General features: G+C 42.1%; 1 protein-coding gene across 2 annotated transcripts in view; it reads right to left on the reverse strand.

Annotated features, from left to right (window-relative positions):
* Positions 1-460: 460 nt before the first annotated feature.
* Positions 461-20305, reverse strand: part of LOC133446244 (NLR family CARD domain-containing protein 3-like) — a 29264-nt gene continuing 9419 nt past the window's right edge. For both annotated transcript variants that reach the window (XM_061724236.1, XM_061724235.1), the window contains exons 2-12: positions 19228-19360; positions 19110-19145; positions 18865-18981; positions 17799-17877; positions 16986-17196; positions 14590-16381; positions 14109-14282; positions 4383-4556; positions 1880-2053; positions 1560-1733; positions 461-785 (exon numbers count right to left, since the gene is read on the reverse strand). In XM_061724236.1, the coding sequence (XP_061580220.1) occupies positions 773-785; positions 1560-1733; positions 1880-2053; positions 4383-4556; positions 14109-14282; positions 14590-16381; positions 16986-17196; positions 17799-17877; positions 18865-18981; positions 19110-19145; positions 19228-19316 (3033 nt within the window). In that variant the 5' untranslated portion in view covers positions 19317-19360 and the 3' untranslated portion in view covers positions 461-772. The remainder of the gene's footprint in view (positions 786-1559; positions 1734-1879; positions 2054-4382; positions 4557-14108; positions 14283-14589; positions 16382-16985; positions 17197-17798; positions 17878-18864; positions 18982-19109; positions 19146-19227; positions 19361-20305) is intronic.

Consider the following 20305-nt stretch of genomic DNA (forward strand, 5'->3'; position numbering starts at 1 on the left):
ATGTGGTAAACTTAGCTCTAGTAACGAGTGAAGTCAGCTCAGGGAGGTCTATAGGATCAAAACAGTCTAGAGTCAAGTCAGAGCCTAGGGAAGTCGCTAAAGCTGAAGAAACGCCCACAACCGGCTGGTTGATTTCTTCTCTAATTCTCGTGATTTTACTGTTAAAGAAGCTCATAAAGTCTTCACTACTGAGAGCTGCAGGAATGCACGGCTCAACAGAGTTGTGACTCTTTGTCAGCCTGGCTACAGTGTTGAACAGAAAACGTGGGTTACTTTTGTTATCCTCTATCAACGTTGAATAATAAGCTTTTTACCTTTTTAACCTTCCTCGGGAACATAACGGCACAGCATCGTCTTAATGCATCGGCCCTGCTCTCTATGGAGAAAAAATTTGTCATAAAAAGTTCTCACAAAATGTATGTAAAAGAAATAAAACACTGCATGTCATTATAATGTTGCTATTGTTGATTTCATTTATTCAAATACAGAAGGGGTACTTTAGTACATAATTTGCTTTTTGGTATATGTTTATTTTGAAGTTTGTTACAGCTCCCCTGGAGAAAACTACACCAACTGCCACTGAAATACATGAATATTTGAGAAGTTTGTAAAACACTGGAAGACAGAAACAAACTGAGCTGAAACTATGTACATCTTCATTTTCATCTTCATCTTCATCATCATCACGGTCCAGTCAGAGTCTGTCCACACAAACTGGTTCTGCTTCAACTCTGAGGACAATCAGGACACGACTCATCTGTCCTGGACACTCTCACCTTCTCCACCTGTAGAGGGAAGAGGAAAGAAGAGAGCAGATAAAGGAGTGTTTGCAGAGATCCCGCCATCAGCTGTAGAGGGAAGAAGAAAGAAGAGAGCAGATAAAGGAGTGTTTGCAGCGATCCCCCCATCAGCTGTAGAGGGAAGAAGAAGAAAGCAGATAAAGGAGTGTTTGCAGAGATCCCTCCATCAGCTGTAGAGGGAAGAAGAAAGAAGAGAGCAGATAACGGAGTGTTTGCAGAGATCCCTCCATCAGCTGTAGAGGAAGAAGAAAGAAGAGAGCAGATAATGGAGTGTTTGCAGAGATCCCTCCATCAGCTGTAGAGGGAAGAAGAAAGAAGAGAGCATATAAAGGAGTGTTTGCAGAGATCCCTCCATCAGCTGTAGAGGAAGAAGAAAGAAGAGAGCAGATAAATGAGTGTTTGCAGAGATCCCTCCATCAGCACATCCAGGACTTCAGAGTTCAGAGCTGCAGTGGAGCAGCTGTGTGTCTGAACACCCTGGAAGGCTGTTAGCTGGAATACTCCTTTATTTCTGGACACGTGAACACCAGCACAACACAAGTCTACAACACACATCTGGACCCTCTGATTGGCTGACTGCTGTCTCTGTGTTTCTGTCCAATCCTGCAGCCTGTCATCGTCCTCCTCTCACAGCTTCATGAGGAAAGCAGCTGCTGAGAAGCTGCAGCTTCACTGGAAACACTGATCTTTGTTTTGATACCAACTGGTTTTAGTAGAAAACTGCTGGAAGCAGCAGAACCGACTCCAACCTCCACTGACCTGAGAGTCTGCAGCTGGTAGTCTGGACTCTTCACCAGATCAAAAAGCTGCTTCACATCTGCAGCCTGCAGGTGGTTCAGACTCAGGTCCAAATGTTTCAGATGGGAGGGGTTGGACTTCAGAGCTGAGACCAGAGAAGAACAGCTGATCTCTGACAGACTGCAGCGCTCCAACCTGAATAAAGACACCAGAGAAGAAGAACTCAGAGCAGTCAGATGGTCAGTGTGGATTAGTAGAAGATCAGCCTGGTGTCTGCAGGTTAGTGTCAACACAACTTTCACATCAGATTAATCTGAACACACAACTAAAACATGTCTGACCTCAGAGTCTCCAGTCTGCAGTCTGGACTCTCCAGAAATCCCCACAGATGTTTCACTCCTGAATCCTGCAGGTGGTTCTCACTCAGGTTCAGAAGTTTCAGATGGGAGGGGTTGGACTTCAGAGCTGAGACCAGAGAAGAACAGCTGATCTTTGACAAACTGCAATTCACCAACCTGAATAAAGAATAAAATATGTGAGCTGAACCACCAGGATGCAGGTTAAAACAGTCCAACAGAACCAGTGAAAAAGATCTTCATCAATATTCATGACATCATGCTGCTGCTCCAATAAAGACGTAGTGACTTCAGCTCTGCAGCTCTGTAGCTCCACCAGTGGATCCTTCCATACAAACTCATGTTGTGCAGCCAAATGATTCAAGTTTCCACACAAACAAACATGTCAGGAGGAATTCTGGGACAAATGTCAACTCATTCATTTCTATGATGAGAAAATAAAGCATCTGTTTGAATGTTAGAGATACAAAAACATGATGTACTGATGTCTAATATTTTAATATTGAGACGCCCGATGTATGTTTGGACCATTTTGCATGCAATTGTTAAATTAAATCTACTGAAATGTTGATCATTTCTCAAGTGTTATTCTTCGTCACTTAGACACTCAGCTTCAGTCGAGTTATTCACCTAGTTGGAAAGAACACATTAAAGAGCATTTGATGTGTTTTTCCACAACACTCATCATCTTCTGTGTCTTTGTTTCCTCATTTTCTTCATCAACATTTTACAGATAAATTACAATTCAGCATCATCATCATCATCATCATCATCATCATCATCATCATCATCATCTTCATCATCATCATCATCATCATCAATGCTCCATACAGAGTAGAATTAGAAAGGTGATGGACTTTATGAAAGCTGATATCATATTGATGTCACACGTGATCAATAGTCTGCGTATATTTCTCTTCAGTATTATTGACTTAATGATTAGAAAAGTCTGAGTTTGTGCTGATTTCAATAAAGTCAGTGATGAGGACGACAGTCTAGACCATGTAAAGTCCATTCATGTCACGTGTTTCTGTCACAATAACACGTCTGTTTGTAAATGATGTTTTGGACGATAAAGTTTTCATTCTTAGAAGGACTTTGTGAGCAAAGAAAGAGTTTCAGGACAGGAGGACGTCTGTGTTTATTCAGTATTCATGAAAGACATCTCTTCTCCAGTGATGGATCTGGAACTTGTGCAGAAAACCTTTGTCTGATTAATACATTAAATTAATCAAGAACAGATGCATGATGTTACAAAAACGTACAAATCTGGACCCTTACAGGGAAACTAGAACCAAATACTCGTCAGAATATGGGAAAACTAATTGATGCTGCAGGGTTTAATGTAGTTTTTAATGGCAGAAAAAGTCTTGATGGAATTTGAATTCAAATATCAGTCTTTCTATGTAAATATTAAAAGAAGGTAAAAGTTTATTGAAGCTCATTTTTTTCCCCATAAATGATGAATAAATGAACAATATTCATCATTTCCATGTTTTTAAGGAGACATCTCTTCAACAATCAGTACATATTTCAAAGTCAAAGTCAAAGTCAAAGTCAAAGTAGCTTTATTATCGTTTCTTCACATGTCAGACATACAAAGAATCGAGAGGACGTTTCCCACTTCCCTCGGTGAAACATAAAGTGCGCAGGCACAAGCACAACAGATAAAAATCTAAAAAGTTAAAGATAAAGATTTAAAAAAGATTTAAAAAAAGAGTTATTTGTCTGTTTAGGAGTTTTTTCAAACATTTTCTCTGAAAAAGTTGATTGAGTGACGACATAGTTTCAACACAAAGTTTCTGATGTTCTTGTTGGATGTTTTGTTGCTGATGAAGGAAACTCATCGTCTAGACAGCAGCTTTATTTCAGTTTACTAACATCAACACACATGGATTTATATTTAGTTTTACACACTGAAAACCATAAAAAGACATTATTTGTTGCACCTTATGTCTTGATGTCACCTGGATGAAATGATCTTAACAGATATATTGAGGAATTTGGTAAACTTGTATTTGCTGAAATTAAATGTAATGTTAGTCAAAGGAAGCCAACGTTGGTTTGACTGATTTCAGCCACAGTAAGAAGTTATTTAGTAAATGAGCTCTATAACTCATATGTTGGATGACTACACATTCAGTCTGTCCACTATTGTCCGTCTCTCTCAGAGCTCTCTCAATTTATTAACATCTGGATGACATTTCTGAACATATCAGCTGTTAAGTTAATTCATGTTTGTGTTTTATTCCAGGTTCAGACACATCTCTGGTTCTTCATTTGTTCCTCTCTGACACATTCACATGTTTAGTTTTATATAATAAATCAGAAGAGGAAGTTTAAGATGAAACTAAAGCAGAGAAGAAGAACTCAGAGCAGTCAGATGGTCAGTGTGGATCAGTAGAAGATCAGCCTGATGTCTGCAGGTTAGTGTCAACACAACTTTCACATCAGATTCATCTGAACACACAACTAAAACATGTCTGACCTCAGAGTCTCCAGTCTGCAGTCTAGACTCTCCAGAAATCCACTCAGATGTTTCACTCCTGAATCCTGCAGGTCGTTGTCACTCAGGTCCAGATGTTTCAGATGGGAGGGGTTGGACTTCAGAGCTGAGCTCAGAGAAGAGCAGCTGATCTCTGACAACCTGCAGTTATCCAACCTGAACAAAAAGTAAAACATGTTAAAGTCTCATCAGGTCCATGTGGGTCACCACCGTATCTGGACTTTATAAAACAGGTTTTACAGTTTTGTTACATCCATGATGTTGGTTCCTGGTTGTTCCTCTGACATGTTCACCTTTACTGAACATCCTGAGCTTTTCTGTTCCAAGTCTGACACTAGATTAAGATGAAAACACCAACATACAAACCAATCCTTTTGATTAGTGTTGATGTTAAAATATTGTTCAAAGCAGCAGTTTAGAGATCAGAAGCTGATCTAGCAACAATTATTAACACCAGAATGGATCTGTGGAGAACTGCTGGACTTCATATCATTTTTCCAGTTTTACAGTATATCATTTATGCAGGATCCCTGAGGTTTTTATCATAATGTTCCTTGTATGTTATAAAGAGTTAAAATGATGTTTTCTGAGAGCAGAAGATATTAAAATACTTTACTTTTAGTAATGTGTCATTTATAATTTGACTTAACTTGCAAACACCTAATAATTCTGTTACAACTGATTTTATCAGTGTTGGGCGTCGCCCATGTGAACTCTGACTTATAAAATGTATGAACACTTTGTGAATGTGTATATTCAACTTTGAAACGGCTCAGCTGAAAATCGGCTGTAATGTGCCTCCAAAAATGGCCGACCTGAACTACAACCCCCAGCATGCCTTGCGTGGGGGGGGTGGCGCCTACAAGCGGCGCGCATCCAATCGCAATGAGGCACCGATGACGTCACCGCAGCGCGCGTAGGATCAAAACGCCGCGCTGCGCGTTCATCTCTCTTTTTTTCCTTCATCAACCAGTGGGTCAGTTCGTCCACCTTTGGCTCCGGGCCAAAGGGACCACGGCCTCCCCCCCCCCCAAAGGGGGGATCTGCGGCGTGGTCTGGCCGGAGGATCAGCGAGGACCCGCGGCGCAGACAGCGCCGGCTGCATCTCTCTCTCTCTTTTTACTCTCTCGCTTCTCCACTTCATCTCATCCGAGCTGGATCGTTTGGCTCGGGGCCAAGATCTCATCTTCCTTTCTCCCCCGGCTGGGGGGAGGTGTAAGACCCCCATCGGGCCGCTCCGTTGGACCTGCAGCCCGTTGAAGCCGCGGTGCGCGGAGCCGCCCCCATCAGCTCTCGGTCTCAACGTTTCATCCAGAGTCCTGCTTCACGTATCCCCGGTCCCTGGGAGCTGGAAAGGGGGGGGAAGCCGCTTCGAAGCTCGGCCCCGGCCCAGGGTGAGACCCGTTCCTCTGTTCTAACCTCTCTCTCTGCTCTTAAACTTCACCTGAAAGGACCTGTGGACAGCCTGCCCCGCGCAGAACCGAGACGCATCCCGCCGCCCCGTCCGGGGCCACGCGCTCAGGCCGACGGACACCCGCACTGGAAGAAGTGGACAGGCCCCGCGCGCCCCCGAGACGACGTGATAGCCTCCGGACCGGGGGCTGGAGCGCCGGCTGCTTCAGCTGTACCCCCGTCCTCTCGTGATTCCAGAGTCAGGAGGAGGAGCGGGAGAGGCGGGAGGACTCTCTTGGATCGGACTCCGACCAAAGACCCGGCAGGAACCCCTGATCGGCACCCGGAGACCCGAGGAGGCGTGAGGTTTTGAGACCTGGGTGTATGAGTTTAACTGGGAGTTTTACAGAGATAAATCTGTGTTCAGAGCTGAGATTACATCAGCATCATTATCAGGACTGTTGTCATTAATTTGTAGTCACTACTTTCTACTAGTCATTCATGTTTTAAAGCGCCGTTTCGCCAGTTGATCACGGTTTCAACACCGGGATCACCATCCGTTCTAATTGCACGTGGCGTGGTTACAGTTCCGCCATCTTTAAAAGACACAGCCATCTTTATGCAGCCACAATATTTTAAACCGTACATGTTCGTGATATCATTTTTATTATTGCTTTGATTTCTTGTTTTTTTCATTCCATGCATTTAACTTTCATGTCATATTTTTCTATTGATGTTTTTCTAGTTAATTAATTGTTTTATAATACTTAAGTTCTGCCATCAGGTTTATTGGGGGTGTTGCGTTTATCATCTTTTGACACCTGTATGTAAATAAATCCTGATTGATTTTTAATGAGTGGTTGTTGTTATTTCATGCAAGATTTGGTCACAAATTGATTTGTTTAAGCAGAGCCTAGTGTTCGGATATCACGCCTTCATTGTTATTCTGTAAGATATAGTAAGATTTGCTGTTCTGCAGGATAATTCAAATCATATTGAGACTGATTTTCTGCTGTTTAGTTATCCAATTTCCCCCGAAGTAAGGCATCGGGGGTGGTGCCCCTACGAGAATGATCATTTTGATAATACAATTTGATAAATAGTCAACTTTATTAATTATTAATAATTATTAATAATATTCATTAATAGCCTTCGATAACTGGACAGCCAAGCTACCCGAGTTGCACAACATAATGGTGCCCCGTGTGAGGCTCTCGAAACAATATTTGTGGCCAAATTTGTATGAAATAACAGAACATTAATTTTGATCGGGAAAGAAAATATTTTTATTTTTCTTCCCCCCTCATTATCTGATTCCTACGGTTATTTTAAAACCTCGCTTCACTAAGGGTTGGCCGCTTTAAGTTTATTAACTTGAACTTTTATTTTTATCACTACTTTTATTAATCTGTTTGATTAATTTTCCTCTGCAACCTTGCTTCACTGAAGTTAATGGTTGGTTTTGTTTCAAGTTCTTTAAATTCTATTAATTGAACTTTTGCTGATTACCCCATGTGAGTTATTAATCTTCTCAGATTAATCTCTACTGTGTTTTATTAAGTTGAATCTTTAATTTAAAGTTGTTATTTAAAGATTCCTCCTTTTTAATTCACTTTATTAATTCCTTTCAGTTGGTTCTTGCTTCTAAGGTTATAACCAATACCCCAGTCTCTCAGGGTTTGTTATCGGTTTAATTTCTTCTAATCTGGGTGATAACGTGAGCTGACTTCGTTAATAAGTGTAATCTCTTGCCAGAATCCCAAGCGAAGCGCTGGGGTCTGGATCGTGAGCTGAGGTGTGGTTTATTAATGGCAGAGAGCTCATCGCAGTGGACGGAGAACCAGCAGAGGTGGACAGGCTGATGGAGATGGACCGACAGGCAAGTCTGTTCTTAGGCTGGACCCAAAAGTGGCAAGCCCGGTCGCTCATCCCCTGAGCCCCCCTGGTCAGACGCCACCGTGAGTAAGCCAAAAAATTTAATTACCCGAAAGGAGCTGCGGCCCTTCCCAGTTTTCACTGTTACTGACGCTGAAGAAGCAGCTCGGCGTTTTCTTAAAGTAAACCAGAGAAGAACAGCCAAGGCGCAGACGCCGTACCTCAGAGCACAGGGGGGTCCCACGTTTTACCTTTTTAGCCAAAGAACACTGAACAGCTGCATTACCTTTTATGCAGCGGCCCCCTCGCATTTTCTTCTGACCCAGAAGTGGAAGTCCGCTCCACACCTGGAAAGGGGGGTAGGATACCTTGGGGCGTTAAAGAAAATTCACGCCTACACACAATTTCCAGGCTTCCACAGCCGACATTTAATTTGTGTGTTTTTGTCGCCTAGCAATTCATCAAAGAGTGGTTAAATTGTTGGCTTTTGATTTTAGGTACAGTGTACATCCTGAAACCTAACTAACCCCTCCTTTTATCTGTCATCTACCGCACTTTAAGAGTGATATCACTGTGTTAGGTAAATGAATGATGTTATTGCTTCGAATATGTTTTTCTTTTCATATTTTTGTGCATTGCTCGCCTAGTGGACTAACCAGGCCAGCTCACGCCCTCAGAGTCATGACCACATGGACTGACCGTTTTGTTTTAGCTCCGACGCGGACCCTGCAGTCCTTCATCTGATCGAAAAGGGGGGATTGTTGGGCGTCGCCCATGTGAACTCTGAACTTATAAAATGTATGAACACTTTGTGAATGTGTATATTCAACTTTGAAACGGCTCAGCTGAAAATCGGCTGTAATGTGCCTCCAAAAATGGCCGACCTGAACTACAACCCCCAGCATGCCTTGCGTGGGGGGGGTGGCGCCTACAAGCGGCGCGCATCCAATCGCAATGAGGCACCGATGACGTCACCGCAGCGCACGTAGGATCAAAACGCCGCGCTGCGCGTTCATCTCTCTTTTTTTCCTTCATCAACCAGTGGGTCAGTTCGTCCACCTTTGGCTCCGGGCCAAAGGGACCACGGCCTTCCCCCCCCCCAAAGGGGGGATCTGCGGCGTGGTCTGGCCGGAGGATCAGCGAGGACCCGCGGCGCAGACAGCGCCGGCTGCATCTCTCTCTCTCTTTTTACTCTCTCGCTTCTCCACTTCATCTCATCCGAGCTGGATCGTTTGGCTCGGGGCCAAGATCTCATCTTCCTTTCTCCCCCCGGCTGGGGGGAGGTGTAAGACCCCCATCGGGCCGCACCGTTGGACCTGCAGCCCGTTGAAGCCGCGGTGCGCGGAGCCGCCCCCATCAGCTCTCGGTCTCAACGTTTCATCCAGAGTCCTGCTTCACGTATCCCCGGTCCCTGGGAGCTGGAAAGGGGGGGGAAGCCGCTTCGAAGCTCGGCCCCGGCCCAGGGTGAGACCCGTTCCTCTGTTCTAACCTCTCTCTCTGCTCTTAAACTTCACCTGAAAGGACCTGTGGACAGCCTGCCCCGCGCAGAACCGAGACGCATCACGCCGCCCCGTCCGGGGCCACGCGCTCAGGCCGACGGACACCCGCACTGGAAGAAGTGGACAGGCCCCGCGCGCCCCCGAGACGACGTGATAGCCTACGGACCGGGGGCTGGAGCGCCGGCTGCTTCAGCTGTACCCCCGTCCTCTCGTGATTCCAGAGTCAGGAGGAGGAGCGGGAGAGGCGGGAGGACTCTCTTGGATCGGACTCCGACCAAAGACCCGGCAGGAACCCCTGATCGGCACCCGGAGACCCGAGGAGGCGTGAGGTTTTGAGACCTGGGTGTATGAGTTTAACTGGGAGTTTTACAGAGATAAATCTGTGTTCAGAGCTGAGATTACATCAGCATCATTATCAGGACTGTTGTCATTAATTTGTAGTCACTACTTTCTGCTAGTCATTCATGTTTTAAAGCGCCGTTTCGCCAGTTGATCACGGTTTCAACACCGGGATCACCATCCGTTCTAATTGCACGTGGCGTGGTTACAGTTCCGCCATCTTTAAAAGACACAGCCATCTTTATGCAGCCACAATATTTTAAACCGTACATGTTCGTGATATCATTTTTATTATTGCTTTGATTTCTTGTTTTTTTCATCCCATGCATTTAACTTTCATGTCATATTTTTCTATTGATGTTTTTCTAGTTAATTAATTGTTTTATAATACTTAAGTTCTGCCATCAGGTTTATTGGGGGTGTTGCGTTTATCATCTTTTGACACCTGTATGTAAATAAATCCTGATTGATTTTTAATGAGTGGTTGTTGTTATTTCATGCAAGATTTGGTCACAAATTGATTTGTTTAAGCAGAGCCTAGTGTTCGGATATCACGCCTTCATTGTTATTCTGTAAGATATAGTAAGATTTGCTGTTCTGCAGGATAATTCAAATCATATTGAGACTGATTTTCTGCTGTTTAGTTATCCAATTTCCCCCGAAGTAAGGCATCGGGGGTGGTGCCCCTACGAGAATGATCATTTTGATAATACAATTTGATAAATAGTCAACTTTATTAATTATTAATAATTATTAATAATATTCATTAATAGCCTTCGATAACTGGACAGCCAAGTTACCCGAGTTGCACAACATCAGTTAATATCTTACTTTTAGTTAAAGATAAGAATGATTGAATTGTTTATATTTATCAGACTAATTCAACAAATTCTGAAGTCTGTGTGAAACTAAACATCAGGCGGTTCTGTATCGATGCACTTGAAAAGTCTTTACTCTCTCAATAGCACAGTCACCAAATTCTACTGGAAAAACAATAAACCAAGAATTAAACTATCAACTTTACAAAAACATAAACAGCACGGATGACTTGGGGCTCCAAACTTCCACTTTTATTTTTTATCACACCAACTACTGTATATCGTCACTGGATGAATAACATTAACTCCCCATGGCTAGAAATAGAAAGTGATTTAACCAGCCTGGGACAGCTACTCAAAGATGGCCTGTTCGTGACCTTCGACCACATCCCAAAAGAACACAACATACCGGATCACTGCTACTTCCAATTTATTCAGTTAAAAGAAGCCATAAAGAAAAGCATCAACATTAGAGAATACAGTAACCACAGTCCCTCCCTATACACTAAGCTCAAATTACTCAAACCTCAGAAAACACTCTCTCAAGTTTACAAGATTCTAGCATTCAATGACGCCACAATATCCATCCCAATAGACAAATGGACCACAGATCTCAACAACCTACCGACAGACACCAACTGGTTAAACATATGGAATAACACCTTCTCCATGACATGCAACTCCAAAACCCAATTCATTCAGTACAAAGTTTTACACAGAGTAATAATCATTCCTGGCATTATCATGATATAATGTTTCATAGTGTATTATTATATTATATTGTATTATATTATATTATATTATATTATATTATATTATATTATATTATATTATATTATATTAAGTTATGAAATCTCATGGGATGTTAAACTATAGTATTATTATACTGTTATATATTATAGTATGGTGATATAATTTTTATATATATATATATATATATATCTATATATATATATATATATATATATAGATATATATATATATATATATATATAATGATATATATATAAAAGTTATAATATTATATAAAAATTATTTTATAATTGGATATTACTATATTATTATGCTATATTTATATTATATCGTGCTACACCACTCTATATGATAATTATTTATTTGTTTACTTATTTACTCTCAAATTAATATCCTCAATTTATATATCTACTTTCATCATTTTATTGACACATACACACACACACACACACACACACACACACACAAACTGATGTCGTCTTTTGTCGTTGTTTGCACTGTATGTTAATAAATAAAAGAAAAGCTTTGCTTTAACAACTAATGAGCTGCTTGATTAAAGGACATTTCTGAATTAAACCCACACGGGTGGATCTAAGACACTTCCTGTCAGGATGATCACTTTGACGCCTGTATGAATGAATGAATGAATGAAAAACTTTATTTCGAACATGCTAAAAATATATATTTAAACCAAAGAACATGAGTTAAATAATAATCATGATAAATACAGTATAATACAAATCATAACAATCATAAACAAAAACATGCCTCACTGGCTTTTTTTTTTTTTCTTTTTCTTTTTCCTTTTTTTGCATGCTCGAAATGGAGCAGGGAGAAGTTAAAAAACGTATTTAGCCCTACCCCGGTTATTTACAACACAAAATATAATTTGCCACCCGAAATTAAGCCGTATACATATACACATACATACATACATGCATGCATGCATACATACATACATACAATACATACATACATACATACATACATACATACATACATACATACATACATACATACATACATACATACATACATACATACATACACATTCATATTCTCCATACATTATAATACTCAATATACACCATGGAGCAATACATTATACTTTATATATTATACATTTAAATAGAGCCTTCCTTTGGCATATATCATATACTGGTCCATACATACATCATACAAATTCAATTATCTAACACGCTATTTTTTAATGTAACTCTTCCTGTCTATATCTCACAATAATGCATTCTTTATATCTTTTTTTGAACTGGTTCATACTTGAGCATTGCTTGAGTTCTACATCTATACTGACTCCGCATACTGAAATAGAGAAGGTTTTAAGTGTTGTCCGAGCCACTCTGGTTTTTAGATTTAATTCCCCCCTTAAATTATACCCCCCTTCTCTATCAGAGAACATCCCCTGAATATTCCTAGGGAGTTGATTGTGTCTTGCTTTATACATTGTCAAGGCAGTTTTATATTCAATAATATCTTTAAATTTTAAAAGATATGAATTTGAAAATAATCTATTAGTATGATCTCTATATCCAGAATTATGTATTATTCTTATAGCTCGTTTTTGGAGTATAGTTAATACTTTCAGTGATGATTTATAAGTATTTCCCCAGACCTCTGTACAGTAGTTCAAGTATGGCAAAACCAGGGAACAGTATAGCATGCGTAGTGAGTTATAATTTAATAAGTGCTTAGCTTTATTTAAAACTGAGACACTTCTAGATAATTTATTATGTATATATTTTATATGAGATTTCCAGCTAATTTTATCATCAATTATTACCCCAAGAAATTTGTTTTCTGAAACTCTCTCAATTTCAACACCATCTAACTGTATTTTTACCTGATTATCTATCTTATAATTACTAAATAACATTAGTTTAGTTTTAGCCAGATTTAACGACAATTTATTTTTATCAAACCACCTTTTTAACTTATATAATTCAGAGGTAACCTTGTCCAATAGCTCCTGTAAGTTTTTTCCAGAACAAAATATATTTGTGTCATCTGCAAAAACTACCATTTTGAAGATATAAGATACATCACACATATCATTTATATATAAAATAAACAATTTCGGACCCAGTACTGACCCCTGTGGGACCCCACAAGCAACTGTAGCCGTCAGTCCAACCTGTCCAGGTCTAAGGCCGTGTTTACACGCAGCAACAACGCTGGTGTTTTCATGCGTTTTGGTCATCCGTTTACACGAAAACGAAGCTCAAAGTCACCAAAAACCATAATTTCTGAAAACTCCAGCCAAAGTGGAGATTTGCTTGTAAACGGAGGGAAACAGACATTTAGGCTTCAGAACGTCACATTATGAGACAGAAACGTCACCAGTGTCATGTGTTTACAGTTTGTTTGGCCGCTGTGATCATGATGGATGCTGTTAAGTGATAACTGACTTCACTACTGTCTTAATGTGGCTGTTCAGGTCTGAGTCAGAACCACTCCCTGATTTCTGGGTTGGATATTTGGTTTTTAGCTTCACTACTTGAAGCTGAATGCCAATGTTTAATCTTATTTACTTGGTATTTTGTGTTTATGTGTGTAGTTTTGCTGAAGGTTGTGGGGTGTTAAAATGTGAACAGCACATGATTATTTGTTCTATCTCACACTGTCCAGAAAGTTGTTGTGTTGTTGAAAAATGGAAAATATGTTTTATTCTTTTTAAATTGAGCTATTCATTTCATTTTTCTTAATATTTTGTTTGAGAGTGTGATGCGAAAATGTAAATCCTGACTTTCAAAAGAGGAAATGTAGATTCATAATGCCATTGTGCTGATTATAATGTTGATTTTTACTTTTAGGAGGTGTCCTAGTGTCTGTTGTCTCTGAGTTGTGAGCATTATGTTTATGTATGTTAATTAATGATAATGTTGTAATTAAGCTGATGATTCTGATGAGACCCCAGAGAAACTGCTGTGAAAGGTCAGCAGCTAACGGGGATCTAATAAAACAACCAAACAAACAGTTGTAACGGTCACCAGTTGAACACTTGAATGAATCCTGACCTGAGAGACTCCAGGTGACAGTGTGGACTCTCCAGTCCAGGACGCAGCTTCTTCAGTCCAGAATCCTGCAGGGGGTTGTTGCTCAGGTCCAGTTCTGTCAGACTGGAGGACTGAGAGCTGAGAACTGAGGACAGAAGTGGACAGATGTTCTCTGAGAGGTTACAACCACTCAACCTGCAGAGGAATTCAGAGATTAAAGAGAGATCATGAGCTTATTTAAAAGTTGATTATATCATTTAACAAAGAAATAAATTATATAATATCAATGAATGCTAATTATTTCAACTAATAATCAATAAGTATTGATGAAAGTGATCGCTGCATTTCTCTTCTGTACATGTAAAGTTTTCTGAGATGAATCATTGATGAGAACTGGTCCCACATGAACCTGAACTTAGTTGAACAGTGAATGTAACTGGTTTCCTACATGAACACAACATGTGATTGTAATTAAAACAGATGTGTCCGTGTTCGTCCTTACACAGCTTTCTTGGAGGCTTTGACCACCGGCAGCAGCCTCCGTAGAGCCTCCTCTGAACCTGAGAACTTCTTCAGGTCAAACACCTCCAGGTCTCCTGATGACAGTAAGATGAAGACCAGAGCCGACCACTGAGCAGGAGACAGTTTATCTGTGGAGAGATTTCCTGATCTCAGGGACCGTTGGACCTCCTCCACCAGAGAACCATCGTTCAGTTCATTCAGACAGTGGAACAGGTTGATGCTTCTCTCTGCAGACAGATCCTTACTGATCTTCTCCTTTATGTATTTAACTGTTTCCTGATTGTTATGTGATCTTCTTTGTTTTGGTTCCAACAGACCTCGTAGGAGGTTCTGATTGGTCTCCAGTGAAAGACCCAGGAGGAAGCGGAGGAACAAGTCCAGGTGTCCGTTGGGACTCTGTAAGGCCTTGTCCACAGCTGTCTGATAGAGGTCAGTCTCTGGTCTTGTTTTAAACCACCAGAAGATGTTCTTTTGTTCCTCTAGCAGGTTGATTCCAGAGCTGATGAAGGTCAGATGGACATGAAGAGCAGCCAGAAACTCCTGGACACTCAGATGGATGAAGCAGAAGACCTGGTCCTGGTACAGGCCTCTCTCCTCTCTAAAGATTTGGGTGAACACTCCTGAGTACATTGAAGCCTCTGTGACATCGAAGCCACACTCTCTCAGGTCTGATTCATAGAAGATCAGGTTTCCTTTCTGCAGCTGCTCAAAAGCCAGTTTTCCCAGAGACTCCACCATCTTCCTGCTCTCTGGACTCCAGTGTGGATCCGTCTCAGCTCCTCCGTCATACTTGACTTTCTTCAGTTTGGCCTGGACCACCAGGAAGTGGATGTACATCTCAGTCAAGGTCTTGGGCAGCTGTCTTCCCTTTCTGGTTTCCAGGACATTCTCCAGGACCATAGCAGTGATCCAGCAGAAGACTGGGATGTGGCACATGATGTGGAGGCTCCGTGATGTCTTGATGTGGGAGATGATCCTCCAGCTGGTCTGCTGCTCTCCTCTGAACCTCTTCCTGAAGTATTCCTCCTTCTGTGGGTCAGTGAACCCTCTGACTTCTGTCACCATGTCAACATAGTCATAGTCAGGAGGGATCTGGTTTGCTGCTGCGGGTCGTGTGGTGATCCAGAGACGAGCAGAAGGAAGCAGGTTCCCCCTGATGAGGTTTGTCAGCAGCACGTCCACTGAGGCGGACTCTGTAACATCAGTCAGGTCCTCATTGTTGTGGAAGTCCAGAGGAAGTCGACTCTCATCCAGACCGTCAAAGATGAACACGACCTGGAAGTCTTCAAAGCTGCAGATTTCTCTGGTTTCACTGAAGAAGTGATGAACAAGTTTCACCAAGCTGAACTTTCTGTTTTTCAGCACATTCAGCTCTCTGAAGGTGAATGGAAGAAGTAACTGGATGTCGTGGTTGGTTCTGCCTTCAGCCCAGTCCAGACTGAACTTCTGTGTTAGGACTGTTTTCCCGATGCCGGCCACTCCCGTCGTCATCACCGTTCTGATTGGTTCATCTCTTCCAGGTGGGAGTTTAAAGATGTCTTCCTGTCTGATGGTTGTTTCTGCTCTGTGTGGTTTCCTGGAAGCTGCTTCAATCTGTCTGACTTCATGTTGATCGTTGACCTCTCCAGTTCCTCCCTCTGTGATGTAGAGCTCTGTGTAGATCTGCTTCAGAAGAGTTGGGTTTCCTGCTTTAACAATCCCCTCAAACACACACTGGTTCTTCTTTTTCAGCTTAGACTTCAGCCGCTTTTTACAAACTTCAGCAAAAGTACCTTAATAGAAGTGGAAAAAAGAAACCAATTAGTGTTTCATGAACTTAATTCTCCTAAAGAATCAGGATGTGAACCAACACAGATCAACTCTAACGTTACGATGAGCTGTCCAATATTTAGTATAATCACTTTTACCACCAAAACACCTCTGAACATTCAGGACGTGGGCGTGACAAGAACATTTGGGGGTCCTGGAGTTTTTAGTACCAGGATGTTAGCAGTACAGCCCTGATGGGTTGTGGGTTTGTGGGTTGTTGTGTTCTTGTTATTGTTGTGGTGTCTGTGAAGTGGATTTTCCAGGTTTAGGATTGGAAAATCCAGAAGATGATCTGATCAAATAATCTGTAGAACCATGAAGACAATATGGAGTTCAGCAGGATTCCTGGAAGAGAAGAAAACCAGGACTACAATCTTCCAGTTATCTTGTGTTGTTGGTCGGTTAAACATATTAATGCTGTTCTGTACAGGGAGGTGCTACTCTAGTGGGGGGGGGGGGGGTGCCATGTGGGGGCGAATGTTCTGGCTGATCTGTGAATGTTGTTCATCTCCTGATCATTCTGGGTAATTTATCCAGCAGCTTAGATGTTCAGAGAAATGCTCTTACTGCTCTGCAGACGCTCAGCCAGCTCCTCCTGCTTCATTCTCCTCAGGAAGTTCACTGTGATCTTCACAAACGCCTCTCTGCTGCTCTTCCTCTGCTCTTCATCCTCACCCTGCAACACATGCTCTAGGGATTCTGGGTAATCTGGACTCAGACCCTTCTGGATCTTCTTCAGCTCATTCTTCACAAACAGGACAATGCTGTCCTCCAGCAGCTGGAACAGAAGACCACATGAACACATGAACACAACCAGACTGAAATCATGGAGACAAACATCAGGTCCATGGACAGACTGACAGTCCACTGGTCTCCAGAGACCAGCATGGAGACAAACATCAGGTCCATGTTGGACAGACTGACAGTCCACTGGTCCCCAGAGACCAGCATGGAGACAAACATCAGACCCGTGATGGACAGACTGACAGTCCACTGGTCTCCAGAGACCAGCATGGAGACAAACATCAGACCCGTGATGGACAGACTGACAGTCCACTGGTCTCCAGAGACCAGCATAGAGACAAACATCAGGTCCATGATGGACAGACTGACAGTCCACTGGTCTCCAGAGACCAGCATGGAGACAAACATCAGGTCCATGATGGACAGACTGACAGTCAACTGGTCTCCAGAGACCAGCATGGAGACAAACATCAGGTCCATGATGGACAGACTGACAGTCCACTGGTCTCCAGAGACCAGCATGGAGACAAACATCAGGTCCATGATGGACAGACTGACAGTCCACTGGTCTCCAGAGACCAGCATGCAGATGGACATCAGGACAGGTGGAGAAACAGTTGTTGTTCATGGACAGACCTGAAAGACGGAGTCCAGCTGGGTCTGATGCTGCTGGACAGACGGACCGCTGGGGGACTCTGAGATCTGCTGGTCCACTCTGTGGAGGAACCAGGAAGAATTAGCTCACATCATGTCTGTCCTCACAGAGACAAACACCAGCTGAAGGTCAATGAAGTCCTGTTGGGATGAGGACAGTGCATCAGAGGACTGCTGGTGGTGAAGGTTGACTAGTCCTGCTGATCGAGGACATGAGACCTCAGTGAAAAGTTACAACGAGATCAGGAACATGGACAACTGATGGAGACATGAAGCAGCTGAGGAACTCTGGACCATCAGGATCAGTAAGAGGAACTTTGGACCATCATCAGGATCAGTAAGAGGAACTCTGGACCATCAGGACCAGTAAGAGGAACTCTGGACCATCATCAGGAGCCGTAAGATGAACTTTGGACCATCATCAGGATCAGTAAGAGGAACTCTGGACCATCATCAGGACCAGTAAGAGGAACTCTGGACCATCATCAGGATCAGTAAGAGGAACTCTGGACCATCATCAGGATCAGTAAGAGGAACTCTGGACCATCATCAGTAAGAGGAACTCTGGACCATCACCAGGATCAGTAGGAACTCTGGACCATCACCAGGATCAGTAAGAGGAACTCTGGATCATCATCAGGATCAGTAACAGGAACTCTGGACCATCATCAGGATCAGCAAGAGGAACTCTGGACCATCATCAGGATCAGTAAGAGGAACTCTGGATCATCATCAGGATCAGTAGGAACTCTGGACCATCACCAGGATCAGTAAGAGGAACTCTGGATCATCATCAGGACCAGTAAGAGGACCTCTGGATCATCATCAGGATCAGTCCTCTGGAAGGTAAGACCTCCAGATATGTTGACCAGAGGAAAAAGGTCCTGACAGGAGATGAAGATCTATGAGGAGGAAGCTCAGATCACCATCAGGTGATGGAGGACCACAGGGGTCCAGGACTACATGATCTACTCAGTAAGAAACATGGACATATTTCCTAACATGAGGACTGATTTAAATACATTTAATGCATTTAAACACATCTCACCTCTCTGAAGGAGAACGTTGGTCTCCTTTAAAGTTAACGAACCTGCCCTTTGAGTGGTCGCTCTTCAAGGACAAACAGCTGGGTTCAGGTTCAAGAGAGTCTCCTTTCTGAGGGACACTGATAGAAGACAAACGTTTAAAATGTACATATTCTATTATATGAAAAAGAAGTTATACAGATAAAAATATTTAGTCTATTCAAAAAGTATTAAACATAAATCATTGGCAGCATTTGGATACACTCACCTCTTTACAGGTCCAGGTCCAGGTCCAGGTTGATTCCTGTAATAATCATGTTTGGTGATGTGAGTCTTGAGCTCGGACATGCAGAAGAGTCAGGGACAGTTAGAAATGCTCATCTCACCTCTGAGCTTTGCTCCGACTCTCATGTTCCCCACACAGAGAGGTTTTAGAGGGAGGGACTCCGTCCTCTCCGTCCTCACACTGGTCCATTCTGCTGAATTCACGTCCACATCAGCTCACACACACACCTTCATCTGCAGAGGAAACACACATCACTGGTGCTGCACACAGACCAGCTGATCCTGCTCTGGTTTGTTCCTCTTTAGTGTTGTTTTGCTTCTACTGAGCAGTAAAGGTCACTTGGCTCGATTTTAATTTTTGTTTCTTTCGTATCCTTCAAATGTTGGAAAGGGTTCCAAGTAATGCATAACATAACATGGCGTCATCACGTCAGACATTGGCTACACCCACTGATAGTATTCAACAGGTTAACAACAGTTCAGTTGGGATGGAGGAGTGCAGTGGCCAAAATGTTAGATCATATTACAGCGTCAAATTGTTTCTCCCTTCTTTTTCAACACATCAATTTGTCATGAACTCACCACCAAATAAAACGTTAATTGGGTTAAAAGCTATGAGACAAAACTTCACAGATCATCACACACACTCATTCAGCATTTGTCATTCATCACAAGATTTTAAAATAAATACAAATTATTTTGACAATTTCTATTCAAATGTGGAACCATTCGTTGCAGCCTCAAAAATAAATTTCACTTTAAACAAATCCTCAGCAGAATTCCAACAGACATGAGCAAAAAAAGAAATTGAAATTAATGAATGCTCGCATCAGTGTGATCTGTCAGAGAAAATGTGATAATGATATGTTTGTTAATTCACTGTGGATTAATTCTCTTGTTTCTCAACTTTGATTTATTTCCAAATACTATGGCGACAGTGTGACAGTGGAGTGACAGTTTTTTCTCGTTAGCTACGCCAGAACTTTTTCTGAGGGGAGCAATATTGCTCGGAATCCGTGACTCACTGTAATCGTTGTCTGTCAGAGCACTTACATTTCAACAACATGCATTAACTTCGGGTGATTAGTTGCTTCACCCGGAAAATAGATTTTCAGTCAACCTTTATATAAAAGCTGCAGATTTCACCACAGCAGGAGACAACGTACACACGCGCAGCGA

Source organism: Cololabis saira, chromosome 6 (assembly GCF_033807715.1).
Source record: "Cololabis saira isolate AMF1-May2022 chromosome 6, fColSai1.1, whole genome shotgun sequence".
NCBI lineage: Eukaryota > Metazoa > Chordata > Actinopteri > Beloniformes > Belonidae > Cololabis > Cololabis saira.